This window comes from Peromyscus eremicus, chromosome 6 (genome assembly GCF_949786415.1).
Source record: "Peromyscus eremicus chromosome 6, PerEre_H2_v1, whole genome shotgun sequence".
NCBI classification, from domain to species: domain Eukaryota; kingdom Metazoa; phylum Chordata; class Mammalia; order Rodentia; family Cricetidae; genus Peromyscus; species Peromyscus eremicus.
The window spans coordinates 88,199,286-88,216,356 of record NC_081421.1 but is presented as its reverse complement, the minus strand read 5'-3'; the positions used below and the strand labels follow the sequence as shown (position 1 = coordinate 88,216,356).

Here is a 17,071-nt window from a genome sequence, read left to right as displayed (position 1 = left end):
AAAGATATTTGGTGTTAAAGCCATGACTGTGCTCCGACTCTCTTTAGTGGATGCAATTTTCCCTTGGTGCCCACTGGCACCTTGGTTATAGAGCACATGCTGGGCCCTTGGGAGTGGAAAGGAGGGACAAGCAAGTCTTTGCTCTCAAGGAGCTTCTGTTGAGTGATGGAAACAGGCAAGAAGGAGATGATGAAGGGCAGTAGAAGAGCTGTGACTTACTGTGAGTGGGCCAGTTGAAACAGGCTGCTGCTGATCCTGCTTGAGGAGTCGATAATGCCCTGCGGTGGGAGGTGATAACTACACGGACCATTAAAGGGCAGGTGATAAGAGTGAGTTCGGGGGAGTGGAAGACCAGAGGTGAGGAGAGGCAAGGAGAGAAGAGGATTCCCTGTAGGGGAAAAGGGGTCCACAGACTTTACAAAGGGGTGAACAGTCTGGTCAGGACACCCACAGCTAGCTGAGCATGTCTGGTCAACTTTCCTGTTTGTTTAAGGGGACAAATACACTGGATGCAGTTGCACACACAGAGGACAAACGGTATTGTCCCTCATCTGTTGTGTAGAGACAGGTGAGAGCCAACTAAAGCCAGGCCGTTATGCCCTTTGCCTCTGTGGGTTTAATTTTGTGGGACCCACTCAGAGAAGCAAAGTCTGATTTTAGAGGTTTTCACAAGCCAAGCTGAGGACGTCAGCAGGCTTTGTGGACATGGAAGAGAGGTTACAAGGTTTGAATAGCAAAGTAACAGAATGAGCTGTTTTAGATTTCATCAGAGGGAAAGTATGGTCTGAACTGTTGAGAAATGAGAGGAAAGTACAAGAGCAGTGGTGGCCTCGGACTCATGGGGCGGTTGTCAGCTGGAAAGGAAGGGGTGGGTTTGAGGGGGACTTTTAGGGCATTGAGCTTTCTTCATTTACCTTGTTATAGTTCACTGTGGAATATTTTAGGTAACACAACTGTGGTGTGATGCTCTGTCCTTTTCTTCTCCTCCAAAGATTAAGTTCTTCCCCACAACCATCTGTGTCTACTGTGAAGACCCCCAAAGTGTGTTTGTCCCCTTCAGCGACAGCCAAAAGGATAAACAGAGGCTCTTCATCTTCGGGTGCAAATACAAGAAGGTAATTTTTCTCTACCTCTTCCAGGGCTCTAGCCTGAGGTGAGAAAGGTCTGCAGGCAAGGAATAAGGCTGCAGGTCTGTGAGAGGAGGGGCTGGGAAGAAGTGGAGAAACCCCAAAGAGTCCGCTATTTTTCTGGTGTTTCTGGTCCTTCCTTCCTGGCAGGGGCTGAGGCTTCAGAAGGGATGGGTAAGTGTGAACCATCATAGTCTTCTGGTCCCTCTCCACTTTGCTTCACGTGATGTAGATATAGTCAGCCCTACTAATGATCAACAGTCTTGTTCCTCGCCCTGTGTGTACAGACAGTGGGAACCAACTCAAATGGGTAGAAATGCTTGATGTCATCCTATGCTAGAAGAATATGTCTGCGTTAAATCTTGGACTTAAGTCAGCTTCCAGGCTCTCCTTATATTTACCCTTTGCCTCTGGCAGATACAATTCTAAATGTTCTATTTAAAGACCAGTCAGTGTTTAAGCCAGTTTCTTGGGTCTTGATTAACTTTTTGACCAAGGCACTTAACATGTATGAATAAGGCCACAAATGATAGTGTTATAAAGAGTGATGAAGCCATTTCGCCTTCTGTGTGGATCAGTATCACCTTCATTGCGTTCCTGTGATGCTGTGTTTACATATGTGAGTGTACATTGTGTTTCTCCCCCAGCTTCCCCGTAAACTCCCGGCTAGCCAGTTCTCTAGGGAACTTGAACGCTGTGACGGATGACCCCGAGAACAAAAAGACCGCCTCACCCACCAAGGCAGCGTTCATAGCCAGCCCGTTCACCAGCTTCTTGAATGGCAGCTCCCAGCCACCTGGCAGAACTTACCCTGAGCTCAACAACAACCAGTATACCAGAAGCAGCAACAGCAGCAGCAGTGGTCTTGGGAGCAACCTGAACAGCTCCCCAGGCCCCCTGAGCGCCAAGCCTGAGGAACACACCACCGTCCTTAGACCCTCCTTCCAGGGGGGGCTCTCTTCCTCCTCAGCGAGATTCCTGAGCCGTTCTATCCCTGTAAGTTCACAGACACCACCTCTTGGTCCTCAGAACCCTGAATGCAACTTTTGTGCCTTGCCTTCCCAGCCGAGGCTGCCACCAAAGAAATTTAATAGTGCCAAGGAAGCCTTCTGATCGACGCCTTCCCTCTGTGTTGTGCAACTATCCATGCGCTACATTCTGCTGGCTCCTCTTCAAGTAAATGCCGAGTTTCAACCGGGTTTTCCTCCTTCTTTTCTCCCTCTCCCTGGTGAGGTGGATTTTTCCTTAAAAGGGAGAGAGCTTTCATTCTATGGATCGTGGACACCATAGGCTTTGTTACTTTTCAGTTAAGTTTCCGAACCATTCTGAATATCTGGTACCAGGCAAGGTACTCGATCCATAGCCTTTGCTTTGCTCAGGGGGGCTTGTTGAGAATGGCTTCTCCAGTCCCCGAGGTCAGGATCTGGGGTAAAGAAATGTGGGGCATGCAGGAACAGTGTCTTCCCAAGGTTGAGCACCAGGCCTCCTGCACGGAGCTGAGCCATTATTCTGGAAGTGGCAAATGAACTTGTTAGCCAGAGAGAGGAGGCTAGGAACCTGGCCTGCCAAGGTAGGAGCACGTAGTCTCTAGGAAGACATTTAAAATTAGCCACCCCTCTTCTGGAGACAAGTGAGAACAGCAAATGATTTTTTTTTTTTTTTTTTTTTGCCAAAAAGATCTTTATTTAGTCACCAGGCTCCCTTTTTACTAGGCCCATTGGTGTGAAGATCTATTGGTCAAGTCTCTACCACAAATTTAAAATTTTGATTGTGTCAAGAGGCACTGATATCCATAGGATGTGAATTTAGTTTTGAGAGGGGAAGAGGGCAAATAGAACTATATCCAACATATGAAGGGGCTGTGATGGTGGGCGTCTTGGTTGCGCTCTGGGCAGGAGCAAGCCTGGTTCCCTGGGAAGGCTCTGTCTGCATTCTGCCACGGCCCTGCTCTTTAGCTATTTGCTCAGCCCATCATTAGGGCAAGACTGCTTTCTACAGGGTCAGTGAGGAGAGGAAGAAAAGGACTGCTGAGTGCTTGTGGCCCACTCAGCAAAACACAGCCTCCATGGTTAGGCCATGTTGGGACCCAGTTTCCCTAGCCTATATGAGGATATATCCTAAAATGAGAGTGCAGTGATGCAATGTGTGTGTGTGTGTGTGTGTGTGTGTGTGTGTGTGTGTGTGTGTGTTCGTGTGTTCTGTGTGTATGTTTTCATGTGTAGGCTGTCTGGATTCATCTCTACTATAAGCTTCTTTTCAAAAATTGTTCTTTTTTTTTCCCTACATGCCATACAATCGTTTCTGTAAGAGAAATTCTAGCATATATAAATGTCCTTGTCTGATTTTTATTTCTATGAAAAATTTCATCATTATTTAAAAATTTTAACCTTCACATTTATTTTATGTATACAGGCATTTTGCCGTATGTATATAGGTAAGTATGTATGTGCACCATGTGCCTGTAGTGCCAGCAGAGGCCAGAAGAGGGCGTCTCATCAATACTTTAGATTCTATTATAGATCAGGATTCCAATTAGCCATCTGCCCACTCTTTGACCTGATTCTGATCTGACTCTAATCCCTTTAAATACATTGAGGAGATTTGTGTCATAAATATGGAAAGCCATGGCCAGGGTAGAGTGGAGGTCGGGGTTGCAGGGTGAGCGCTAGATGTGAGAGGACGTTGTATTTAAGCTTTTACAACTGTGTTGATACATCCTGTACTTCACAGACTCAGTAGAGTTCAGCCAATATTTTCATACGTTGTTTTGTGGATCAGCCTCTTTTTTAGAACTGAGCGCAGATCTTTATGTTTCCAGGAAAAGTGTCATATAAATAATTATACAAACAGCTCATAGATTACGCTGCTCAAGGCTTGTGCCATCCACACTTAAAGTGTGATGCCAGGAGCATCAGTAAATTGGCAAAGTCTTATCTTCTGGGATCCCTGTTTAGGAGGGAGAAGTGGGTACCCATTCTCCTCTGCTAATTGGAGCCTAGGGGAAGGGGTGGGATTCTTTATGCAGTACAGATCCTTCCTGCACCCCATGATGTTTACGTAAGTGAACTTTGGCCTCATTCCACGTTGCTTCTTTTTCCCTTCTTCCTCCTCCACATCCCTCTTTTTCTGGCTGGGATGGGGTGAGTTTCCAGTAATTAATTATAAAATGTGGGCATTTGGGCGGCCAGCACCCCGCTTCTTCTGTTATTAGTGCATTGTAAAGAAAGGCACTTAGGACTCGAATTGCCGGTATGGCTACCCTTTCCTCCCTCTCACGCCGGTCCTCTCCGCAGACCTTCCTTCCTTTATCATTGCCTCTGCAGCCTTCTGTGGCCCCCTGTAACGTGGAGTTAAGTTCTGCCCTTGATGACTGGTTGGTAGGACATCCAAATGAACATGGAGCTTCCCACTTCATGTGGAAATAAGTAGGGGGTCGGAAACTGCCCTCCTTCATAGTGCACGAAGCTTTTCTGTGAGACTGGCCTTTGCCAGTCAGTGCTGCTGAGGATAAAGCAATGCAGGACCCAAGAGCAAGTAGGACCAACTCACTCAACAGAAGCATTTTAAGGGAAGTCAAGTCCTTGCCCTGGCAAACACGAGTGCCTGAGTTCAAATCCCTGGAACCCGTGTACAGCTGGACACAGTGTTCCCGTGGTGAGATGGGAGGCAGACAGGAGAATTTCCAGGAACTTGCAGGTTAGCTAGCCTGGCCTACACATCCCAGTGACATATGACAGGAACTCTGTCCCAAAACAAGGTAGAAGGTCAGGACAGCACCTGAAGTTGTCCCCTGACCTCCACACGTGCACTGTGGCATGTACATCCCACCCCACCACACACACAGCCCACTTTAAACTTCTTAGATGAGAATATGGAGTCGGCATGGTAATATCCTCCCTGTACCTTTAAGAAAGACCCAGAAACTCTTGGGGGGTGGGGGTGATGGGTGTTTAGAGGGAGTCTAATATTTTAAAAGCTACAATTAGCATCTCTTTGGAAAGCTGCAATTGCTCTCTCCCTTTTTGCTGCAGCTCAGCCCCCAGAAAAATGTAAAAATGACTTCCTTGTTCTGTCATTAAAGGCTTTAAGATGGAAAACAGGAATAAATGTTGAGGAATCCTTGCAGTTGTGACAGAGTGCCAAGGGAGAATCAGGTTTTCATTTCCTTATCTTGACCCCTTGGCTTAGTCTTGTCTCCACTGGCCAGTGCAAAAGCCCAAGATTTCACGCTTGGTGACCTCCTTGCTGTAGAAAGCAATTTGCTTCCTGACTGAGAGGTTTTTCAAGTGCCTGAGAAATGAGGGGCATGTGACAAGGGTGTGGGTGGGGTGGAAGTGTTTTATTAAGTTGAAATTGCTTGTGGTATCTGTCTTGAAGATTTGCTATGTTACATTTTTAATGACACTTTTCACTGAACTGCTGCTGCTCATCACCCCGTCCTCACCTGACCCCCAGGTCTGAGTTCCGGCATGATGGTTCCTCCTAGAAACTGTTCTATATCCCACTTTGGTCTTTGTTGTAGCACTTCTCAGGACTGTGGATTTGTCCCGTAGGCTTTAAGCACTGTGGGAGCAGAGATGGTACCTTGATTTCCATGGTTACATGCCTGGATCCTGTGATATAGTAGGCACGCAGCAGGTATATGTTGATTGGATAAAAGGATGGATGGAAGTTTAAGTGAATGAGGACGGTAAGAGTGATTACTTCTGTTCTATGTTTAAAAATCTCAAGGGGCAGAGAGATTAAATTTCTGCCCAAGATTGTCCTGCAAACAGACAACAGAACCATAATTTGAACCTAGGGCAGTTTAAATCCTGCAAATACAGTATTTTGAAGGCTTTATGTTGTGTATGGACTATTACAGGGGGTTAAAAAGATAGAGTTGTAAATGACAGACATATGAACAACATCTCATTTTTTTTTCCCCAATGAGCAGGGAAACTGTAAGGAAAGGCTAATGTTTTAGTCATTTGAGTTTAGGGTTGAAAAGGAGCCTGTGAGGGACCCTAGTGAAGGCAGGAAGGTGGGGGATGGCTGTTCTGTGCAATGGGGAGAAGTACCACTGAGTTACACCTCAGTTCTGTAGTTGGGGTCTTAGGTTCTGAAAATAAGTTTACCTGGGTTCAAATTCTGTTTCTGACACCTTTTTTTTAGTGGAAGTACTTGGCAACTTATTTAACTATTCTCCATGCCTCAGGGAAATAATGTAATTATAACAATCAGAGGCAAATCAATTTTTCTTGTTTGTATGAAGCTTGTGTAATATTTCAGAACTGTTTAAGATAAGGAATATATGATTTTTTTTTTGGTAAATTTCATACAAATATATGGCTGTGGCTTTGAAAATGACTGGTGATTTACAGAGTGTTGAAGCTAATGTCACGATGTCCATTGTAGTAAAACGGTTTCAGTGTTTGCTTGAGAAAAATCCTGTGAAGTATCATGCAATTGCTCATCAACATTGCTGGTGCTTGTCAGCTGTTATTGCTAGGGAGAGTCATGCGACTTCTCAGGACAGCTGAAGGCCGGGACAACTGAAGGCCAGGACAGCTGAAGGCCCGCTCGGCTGAAGACCAGGCTGGGGGTTGAGCTGAAGCCAAACTAGGAAGAAGCAGAGTAGGAGGTGTGGGGGCCTTTAGAGCAAGAAGGACCGACAGAGCTGATGTTTTAGTTGTACAATTAATGCTTTGAAAATAGTATTATAATTTTTTCTTTTGAGAAAGGGTCTCGCTGTGTATCGCTGGCTGGCCTGGAACTCTTTATGTAGACCAGGCTGGCCTGGAACTCTTTATGTAGACCAGGCTGGTCTGGAACTCTTTATGTAGACCAGGCTGGTCTGGAACTCTTTATGTAGACCAGGCTAGCCTGGAACTCATCTGTCTGACTCCTGAGTGATGAGGTTAATGGCATGTGCCGCCATGTCCAGGTCAATGGTTAACTTTTTAGTGTACAAAGTTGTGACCTTTTGTGTGTGTCTATTGTTATGTTTTGCTCATCTTCACACCCTCGCCACTCCCCTCCTTCCCCTCCTCCCTTCTCTGCTTTCTTTCTTCCTTTCAAGTAGTTCCTCTGCTTTCATGGTGTGTGTGTCTGTGTGTGCACACGTGTGGGCATGTGCACGCATGTGTGTATGTGTACGTGCATGCATGAGTGCATATGTGTGCATGTGTATGTGTGCGTGTATGTGGGGCATAAGGCGGAAAACATGACTTGTCCTTTTCCTGCTTTACCTTCTCTTGTTCCTTCCTTCTCCTTCCCAGCAACCCCTCCCTCCACTTTCATGTCACATATGTATACATGTATGTTGGTATGCACATACTAAAACCTAGATTCTACATCTGAGGCAAAATGTGGCCCTCGTCTTTATGGATCTAGCTCAACATGATCTCCAGTCCCATCCAGTTTCCTGAAAATGGCATGTTTTCATGCTTTACATCTAAATAAAACGGCATTGTATATACATACTGCATTTTCTTTATGCACTCACTGGTTGGCGGGCATCTTGCTTGGTTCCATATCTTAACTACTGAGAATAATGTGGCAGTCAACATGGGTGTGCAAGCATGTCCGTGCCATGCTGACTTAGAGTCTTAGGAGTGCTATAGTGAGTCAGGTAGTAGTTCCACCAGATCCACAGTGACTCCACTAGTATCTCAGTCTGCTTCCTGTTGCTGTGATAAACAGGACCAGAAGCCACCTGGGAAGTGGAGGGCTTGTTTCAGCTTACACTTCCATGTCACAGTCCTTGACTGAGGAAAGTCACTTCAGGAACTCTAACAGGGAAGGAACCTGAAGGCGGGGGCTGATGCAGAGGCCATGGAAGGTGCTGCTTACTGGCTTGCTCAGCATGCTTCCTTATAGAACCAGCCCCAGGGTGCCACCCCTCATAGTCAGCTGGGCCCTCCCACATGGATGTCCATCAAGAAAACGCACCACAGGCCAATCCAGTGGAGCCATTTTCTCAATGGAGGTTCCCTCTTCCAAGGTGACTTAAGTTGGTGCCAGATTGACATAAAACCGGCCAGCACGCCCACCGTCAGTGGATAAGGGTGTCCCTGCTAGCCTCATCAACTTGTGTTGCTCCCCACCCCCCCCACCCCCCGCCACCCCCCCACCCCCCCCCACCCCCGCTCCCGAGACAGGATTTCTCCTTGTAGTTTTGGTGCCTGTCCTGGATCTCGCTCTGTAGACCAGCCTGGCCTCGAACTCACAGAGATCCGCCTGGCTCTGCCTCCTGAGTGCTGGGATTAAAGACATGCACCACCACTGGCTGTCTGCTTTTTGTTTTCTTGATGACAGTTATTCTGACCGAGGTGAGATGGACTCTCAAGGTAGTTAGTACTTGATGGTCATTTGCTTGATGGCTGGAGGGTGTTAGACATTTCATGCGTGTTTTGTCACTTGTGTTTGTGACAACACTTGTGTTTGTCTGTGTGGCTCATTTGTCCATTTTTCTGATCAGATGATTTAGGGTTTTCTGGTTTTTCTTTTTTTGCATATTTCTGGATATGAAGCCCCTGTCAGATGTATAGCTGGCAAAGATTTTCTCCCCCTCTGAGGGTTCTGTTTCTTTTTCAGCACAAAGCTTTTTAATTTCATGCAGTTCCGTTTGTCACTGTTTTTCCCCTCTGAGCTATTGAAGTTCTTTTCAGAATGTCCTTGACTATGCCTGTGGAAAGATCTGATTTGATGGAGATACTTTCTTCATCTGTGTGGAAGGGAGCTCTTGGTGGAGTACCAGAAGCAAGGAGACCTGTCAGAGCCCTCTCTGCTACGCTTGGCGCCTGTGTATGGATGATATGTGTGTGTGGGCACACACGTGCCATAGCATTTGCATGTGGAGCTCAGAGGAGAACTCTATAAACTTGGGTCTCTCTTTCCTTCTTTCTGTGTGTTCCAGGGAGAGAATTCAGGCCATCAGGCTTGTTTGAAAGGTGCTCTAAGGCTGAGCCATCTCTCCTAAACCTATATGTAGTTTTGTAAATGAAAACTTAATCACCTCAAAAAAATTAGGGTCCTTACATAGGCATGTTTTTTTTATGATATTCGAACATGAGGTGTTGTATAATAGTGTGTTCTTATTTTAAAGAATGTACATGTTCAGTTGTAAGATTTCAAGAGATTGTTCTTTTCTGTTTTGGACTTCCCATTAATTGCCGCTTTGTGGGGACAGCCTTTTAGAGCAAGAGGCTGGAACAGCGGCTGTCGGGCGCCTATGTTTGATGAGACCCTTTCCTACATACAATAAGATCTTCCAGAAGCTGCTTTGAGCATCACCTACTCAATTTTTTTCTGGTGGTTTTTCTAAAATTGTAGGCTGCATGGAGCCGCTTTGTTGTTCATGCAAACCTCAATTGTCAGGTATCTCAGGAATACTGCCCTGGTGAAGGCTGCAGGTACCATCAGTAATGGCGCTTGTTCTTTCTAGAATGTTCCCAGGATTCTTGGTTCCGCTGTTTTCTCACTCCCTTTGTCATGTTGGCATCTTTGATGATCTTAACTCCGTCTCCTTTGCTTTGAATTCATATTTTAGAATTGGCGGATGTTTTCTGTAAGGACTTGGTTAGTCTCTGTTGGATTTATGCGTCTTCATTTACCCTGTATTATCCCCAAACACTGTGGTCTTTTGCATTCTTCCTGCATCGTATTCTCACCCACTCTTGGCTTCAGGGAGACATTTCTTAAAGCCCTCTGCTCCCTTCACCCATTTTCCTTCCTTGAAGGTGTCTGCTCTTGTCTGGCTCCTCTTCTCAACAAATTGAACTCACTCAAGGGCTTCCCTTTTGTGTGTCTATCAGTGAATATCTAACACTTTATTTTATTGACATAAAATATTTGAATTCTATACGTGAACATCCGTATTTGTATATTATTCATATATATCAAATTGTCTTAGTTTTCAACTTCCTTTATATGGACATTTCACGAGGTTCTTGAATTTCATGGTTTTTTAACATGTTGCCCAGACACACAAAGTAATGAAAAGTTGAAAAACCTACTTGATCTAAAGTTGGAAGGAAAGTTGAAAGGAAATACATACTTCTTCTGACTTTTCCTTAGACACTACGCTTGCTGCCTCCTTCATTTCCTCTATCTCCTACTTATCTTCCTCTTCCTCCCCCTCCTCACACCTCCTCCTCCTCCGCTGTCTCCCCTCCTAATTTTGACACAGGTCTTACAATGTAAGCCAGTCTGACCTCAAACTGTCGCTTTTTCTGCCTTAGCCTCCCAAGTGGCCCGATGGCAGCCTGTGCCGCCATGCCTGCCTCATCTTGGCACTTAAATCCCACAGTCGAGTTTGAGTAGAGTGCAGCCCTGTGTTCCCATGGCCTAGGGCCCATTCTTACGCTGAGCTGGCTTGGGTGTCCCTTTGCTTGTGAGCACTCTGGAGGAGTAAACTGAGTAGCCAGTGCATCCTTAGGTTCTTCCGTGTTCTACGACAGGCAGACTATAGGTATGTTCTAGAGACAATTGGTGCTTCATGTAGGGCTTGGGATGAGATAAAAATAATGAATTCCAGCCTCGTATATAACTAGTTTGATGAAAATCCACTGAGTGATTGGCAAGTATGTATTCAAGCGTACGTCATTGTTAATTTGGAACATTAGATGACAATGATGAGCTACTGGTTGATTGATTCAGTGGCTGCTCCCAGTGAAATACTCCTCCCTTTCAGTCATATGTAATGGGTTTTCCTGATGTCGGCTTGATGCCCATTCTCTGCTTTGAAAATAATGACCCCATCCTTGCTTTAAATATGTTACTTAGTCATTGAATCACTGTGAAAAGTTTACTAAAATAATAAACGACAAACCAAAGGTGAAATTCATTAAACGTTTTGAATTCACATGTGTTTATTTGAATGTTAGCGTATTTAATAGTGGAGACGATTCTAGATTTCTATGGCTGTGGTTTTTTTTTGACCTCTCGTCTTTGTTTTGACCTTGCTTTGGATTGGATGCATTTTCTTTCAGTGGAGAGATACCGAGACACTAGTAATAGTAAGAACATGAACTGGGTCCCAGCATTGAGTCATCTCTTTGGCATTTGCTCAACACTGCTGTTCTTTTGTCCTCTTCCAAGAGACCTGGGCATTTTACATATGATTGAAAACAATATCCCATTGTTTCAAGGTCAGCGAGGTGCGGGTGATGCCTTTAGATTTGCATACAGCTAATTATGCAGTGTTTGCAGATGTACCCCGCTGTAATTTAAGTCTCCAGTGCTAAACAATGGGTTGACATTGACTTTCTCTGTAAAGCCCATCAGCTATTTTCGTCCCTCCATTTGAAAGCACTTTGCAAATACAAAATTGAAAGTAAGTGGCAAAGTTGATTTTAACAAAAAGTACGGCATTGAGGTGGTTTATATTATCTTAATTGCCTTTATTATTAAACTTAAATTTACTCACTCATTTTTTCATCTTCTTTCTCTCTCTTTTCTGCCTTGTGGTACTGAGGATTGTTCTAGAACCTGTCACATGCTAAGCAAGTTCTGTCCTCACATATATAACTGAGTTAGTTATATCCTCAGCACTTTTTTGCTTGATATTTTTGGGAGCAGGTCTCACTAAGTTGTCTGGGCTGGTCTGAGCTTGCTCTGTAGCCCAGGAAGCCCTTACTCGATAGATAATTCCGTACAGGCATCTCCTGACTCCATTCATCCTCAGCCCTCATTTCTAGTCCTTCTCTCACGGAGTTCCCACTGCCAACCCCCACTTAAAATACCCACTTTCCAATTTAAGATTCTTTCAGAGTCTTGTAGGATTGGTTGTATTGCAAGAAGACTTTTCTTTTGCCTCGAAATTTCTTAGTCTCCATAACACCTCTAGGCGTAGACTCAGGCCAGTCTTTGCTCTTTGGTCTCTTGTGTTCTGTCTTGGAAGACTCTCAACTGTTCATTTTTCAGATGCTACTTTTCTGCCTTCCCTTTACTTCCTCCCTGAACATTGGAGAGAAACAGGTAAAACCTCCCATCCAGCGTGCAGCTGCCTACCAGCTGAAAGCCCCTAACACAGGAGGAAAGTGAGTTCAGGGTATTCATGCTGGAGCCTGTCAAGGTTCTGTTTGGGAAAAAAAAAAAAAAAAAAAAAAAAGAAAGAAAGAAAGAATTGGCAAGGTGAGGTAGCTGTGGCTTGTTCTGCTTCTCTGATCTTCCAGCATTCACCCCAATAACTGGCCTCAGGTTTGATTTTATTAATAAGACCTTCTAAGATTCCTGCTACATCGTCCTCAATATTTCTGACCTGTTTTATATTTTTAATCCTGAGTTCTAACTGATACTGTGATTGAATCCCCCCTTTGTTTTCCAGGTACTAGTTGTCTTTACAGTATGTGCTCTCGAGTGTATGCCTATTTATGGAGTACTGTGCAATGATTTCAGTGGCCTCATCTTTCTTACCTAGCATCTCTGATTCCTTGGTGGTTAAGGCCACCCGTCTGAATTTAGACCTCCCTGTTTGAGTTGCATGGCTTCTTGTTCTATGATCTGTTCCTTGAGGGTCTTAGATGCAAACAAAGCTCTCCCTGATGCTTTGCGTTTCTGCCTGGGAGACATTGTCTTAGATGCAGTTGGCAGGTTCACACTGAATTCGAGGCTGTGTGTGTGTGTGTGTGTGTGTGTGTGTGTGTGTGTGTGTGTACCAGAGGTTGATGTTTGCTGTCTTTATCATTCTCCACCTTATTTTTTGAGACAGGGCCTCTTACTGAGACCCTCCCTGACTGACAAGGCCGAGTGTTCTGTAAGCTCCAGGGCTCATCCTGTCTCTGTCTCCCTAGTCCTTGGGTAACGGGTGTGTACCATGGTGCTCAGCTTCAGTATGGGCACTGAGGATCTGAGTTCAGATCTGATGTTTACATGACAAGCACATTGCTCATTGAGGCGTCTTCCCAGCCCCAGATGGGAGGTGGTTTTTTTTTTTTTTTTTTTTTTTTCCTGTCGGCTTGCTTCTCCTTCATCTAATGAGTTTCCTTTTTTTTTTGAAGTTTCATTTCATTTTTTTAAGTTTATATAATAATCATGCCTATTTATGGCATCCAATGTGATGTTCTGGCATGCAGTGGTTATATCAGGGTGACAAGCATGTCTGCTGCCTTGACCATTTCCTTTCTTCTGAGTTCTGTTTATTCTTGGGGTCTTTCAGTCTAGAAACTGGTCTGAATGACCCAGGCTCTTGCCTTGGTGAGCTGGGCTCAGGCTTTCTTCTCAGGCATGGATGTAGCTCTGAATAAGGCCTGGCCTGAGGATAGTGGCCCTGGGTTCTCCCAGCCTTCTTTCACAGCTGGGAGAGCCTGAGCCACCCTTGGCTTCATGCCTGGGGATTTTGGCCCCTGTGTCTTTGAGAACGGAACAGCTGGCCACCTCTGTTTGTCTCCAACTCTGTAGTCAGTGGCTTACCACTGAGGCTTGGTTTGTTTCCAGGTCACAAAGATGTTGATTTTGCTTTGCGCCCTGTAGTGGTTTGGCTTTCTTCTTTATATTTTACAAATATTTAATTTGTCCATGGAGGGGTTTGTTTGGAGCAGAGCTTGCTGGTCTATCTTGACATTAAGTCTGCAGCTCCCCATTTGGGGGCCTTTTGGAATTTGTCCAATCAACTTTTAAAGATCATTGCACTCTGCTGGTGAGCATTAATCTCCCGATGCTGTCAGGCAGTTCCTCACCGCCTTGGACACCTCCGGCTCCACCTACCTGCCATTTCCTTTGTGCTGTATTCCCAACCTACTCAACCTTCCTTCTTTCCTCTGCCTTCCAGACTCTCCTGTGCAGCTTTCCTTGGCCACACTTGACTATAGCAGTCAGACTTTTCTGAAGCCATCCTATTTTGATCATTTTGTCCACATCACTCCTCTCTTGCATAGAGAGTTGCTTATCTCATGGCTGTGGGCCCTGGATCCCTGCATCCCACAGTCCTGAGGCGAGACAGGCAGGTAGGAAACATGACATCTAACTTTTGGATATCTCATATCTAGCTTTGGGATATGTTTACCTATTTGTTGTAGGCTTATTTATGATATATTTTTATAATTTTACATATTGAGTAGGTCATTTCTTTCTTTCAAAAATTTTGAAATTCTCTCTCACTCCCCATTCCTTGACTCTTTTTCTATATATGAGGCCTATTTTTATTACAGCCCCCTCTCATATACAGAAGGCATTCACATGGGCTAGGCATCCTTGCACAGACAGCACATCACTTAGGAAGTCTTTGAGTCTGCCACAGCTGCCTCTAGGTCCCCTCAGGCCTCCTCATGAAGTGCCTGCTTTTCAGAGTCCTTCCATTCTTACGTCTGCTGTGAGAGTTGGTCTTCATGGACTATTAAATAGCCCCTCTGTATTTTCTCCCTATCACAGGCATTTCTCGCCTTTAATGCCTCACATGCCGTTCGTTGTCCATATTAGTCTCTAAGACCGAGTTGAAGCTGTATTCATTTGTCATTGTTCAGGGGTTCTGCTCCATCCACAGGAACAAGTCTTGATCTCTTGGCTTGCCACTCCAGACTCTTCCCCATCAGGCCTGTGCCTTGTTTTCTGCGTCCTTATCAGCAGCTGCTCTTGGGGTCTTGGCATCCTTGTATCCATGCCCTGCTTGAGCCTGAAGCTGAGCACATGGCACCCACTCGGTGTTTTGTTTTGTTTTTTTTTTCCTTTCTGTGACTGGTTTTATGTTTCCTGGCCTGCTGAAACAGGTTCTTTCGATGACACCTCGGTGACCCATCCAGGTAGAAAGCCTTTTGGCTTCCCAGTTCCCGTACAGCAGTTCACACACCTGTCACTCACACAGTCACATATCCACGATTTTCTCTCCTCTGCTGGCTTTTGAGCTGCTCAGTGCATCGTTGTTTCCTGCAGCTCCACAGTGTGGAGAGTGCCTAATGGCAGCATTGAACTAAAGGCTGGATGATGCTGTATCTGTGCTCATGTTAGGGCACATGAGCCCAGAAGGCCCCATACCCCTGTTAGCCTTGCTCGTGTGTGAAACGCTAGTCAAAAGAAAGGCAAGTTTTCAGTTTTAACATTAGTGTACAGTAATCCGGAAGTTGTCAGTGTTTTGAAGGAGTGTGGCTTTGCTAAAGCAGAGAATAAATTTAAAGCGAGCTTGCATCCGTGTAGTTTTGGGGTTCGGATGAACTGAAAACACTCATGTCATGGTTGACGGAGTCAAGCAGGTGTCAACAACTCATCATCTGACAGTGAGCTCTTTGTGATTGTTGAAAAGCCTATATTAAATTCCCCCAGAAAAAGGCTCTATTAAAAGCCATGTAGGAAGGTAAAAGAATATTTTACATCGTGTTTTAATTAACCAGAATTGTCTTGTTACACCGTGGGGCTTTTGGAATACACAAAGGACAGGAGGAAAATGTATATACCTTACCTTTCAAGGCCGATTTTATCACAGCTGTTGGGATTTTTGTGCTGACCATAAAGCCTTCTCCAGCGGTGTTTCCTCCACCATCCCTGAAAAGTTTGCATTATGTCGCTGGAAAGGAGCTCTTGAAAGTGTTGAGAAACCACACTTGAGGACATATGTATCGGTGTGCATGTTTTGTGTGTTAATTCTTAAGCAGTTAAAAAGAAGGCGCAAGTGAGTGTACAGACATGAGAAGGACGTAGGGAGGAACATGAGGGGAGCTGTAGATGAGAATCCCCAGTGTTTACTTGTTCTTTAACACTTCGGGTGCTAGAGTAGAAATAAACCCCCATTACCAAATACATAGTTTTCTTAATTACCTAAAATGGTAAACTATTTTTGTTTCATTTTTGCCTCTAGAGTTGGAATTCACACTGAGGATAACAAAGAGACCACATTTTTCTTTCTTAAGAGATTCGGGGAAATAGAGAAATAGAAATTCAATGTAGCAAAAGGCCGCACAGGGTTCCAGAAATGGCTCTGACTCCCTGAGGGGCTAACCCTGAGAGCTGTTATAAAAACCATCGGAACAGCAGACACCTCCCTACACATCTGCTGTCAAGATGCTAATCTTCCGTCATCTCTTCTTCTTTGTTGCTTCTGACAGCCAGCTTACGGTTGTATTTACTAACCGTCTGTACTGCAAGTGTATCTATAATCAGGAGACAATTTTCTGCCATGACTGAGTAGCTGGGCGGCTTAAGAAAGAAACACCCTCAGGAGAGCGAAAACTTTAAAGTTAATGCGTACATCTGCCAAAACAGATTGGTAGTGAGTTTCCCGATCAGAACAAGCAGTCTTTATCTCTTTACCTAATACTTTGTTTTACGTCAAACGTTTCAGGGAATGGGGCTTCTAGGTGGAAGCTCCTATTTTGACATAGAACACTTTGAATGTGTTTTGTATTTGAATGTATTTGAATGTGTTTGTATTTTCACATAGAACACTGAAAATGCCAAGCAATTAATTTCACCCTTGTTTCCCAGGTCTAATATTGCTGCATTATTTTATGGTTTCCATACTAGAACAGTGAAGTGCCATGCATTCATAACGGACTTGATCTAGTCTGAGAGCCCCATGGAACTTACTGACCAAGTGAACTCCAGATTAAATATGTCAGTTATGTGAACGCTTGTGAACATAAAATGATTTTTACCTTTCAAGTCTCGTGATCATCTCCATTATTTTCATCATGGTCTTTATTTATTTTAGAAATACTGGCATAAATATGTTTGGGGAAAAAACCCAAAATGCTTTCCAAGCAGAATTAAAACATTATTTACCCAGAATACTCAAAGTGTAGATTTGCCTTTGACACAGGGTCTCTCTGTGTAGCCCTGGCTGATCTGGAACTCACTGCGTAGACCAGGCTGACCTCTAGTTCATCGAGATTCTCCTGCCTCTGCCTCCCTAATGCTGAGATTAAAGGTGTGGGCCACCACATCTGGCCATGTGAATGTTCTTAGAATGATTTGTTTTTACTCAGTTCTGAGGAAACATAACTTTAAACTCTACTATCTCCTTTAATGTAACA

At 44.6% G+C, this 17,071-nt stretch overlaps 1 protein-coding gene across 3 annotated transcripts in view; it reads left to right on the top strand.

Moving 5' to 3' along the window:
- Cdc14a (cell division cycle 14A) overlaps positions 1-17,071 on the top strand; it is a 175,947-nt gene that overhangs the window by 153,115 nt on the left and 5,761 nt on the right. For 2 of the 3 annotated variants that reach the window (XM_059266134.1, XM_059266132.1), the window contains exons 14-15: positions 993-1,115; positions 1,775-2,321. In XM_059266134.1, the coding sequence (XP_059122117.1) occupies positions 993-1,115; positions 1,775-2,240 (589 nt within the window). In that variant the 3' untranslated portion in view covers positions 2,241-2,321. Of the gene's footprint in view, positions 1-992; positions 1,116-1,774; positions 2,322-17,071 lie in introns of those variants that run through there. The other variant, XM_059266133.1, reaches the window with a different exon arrangement.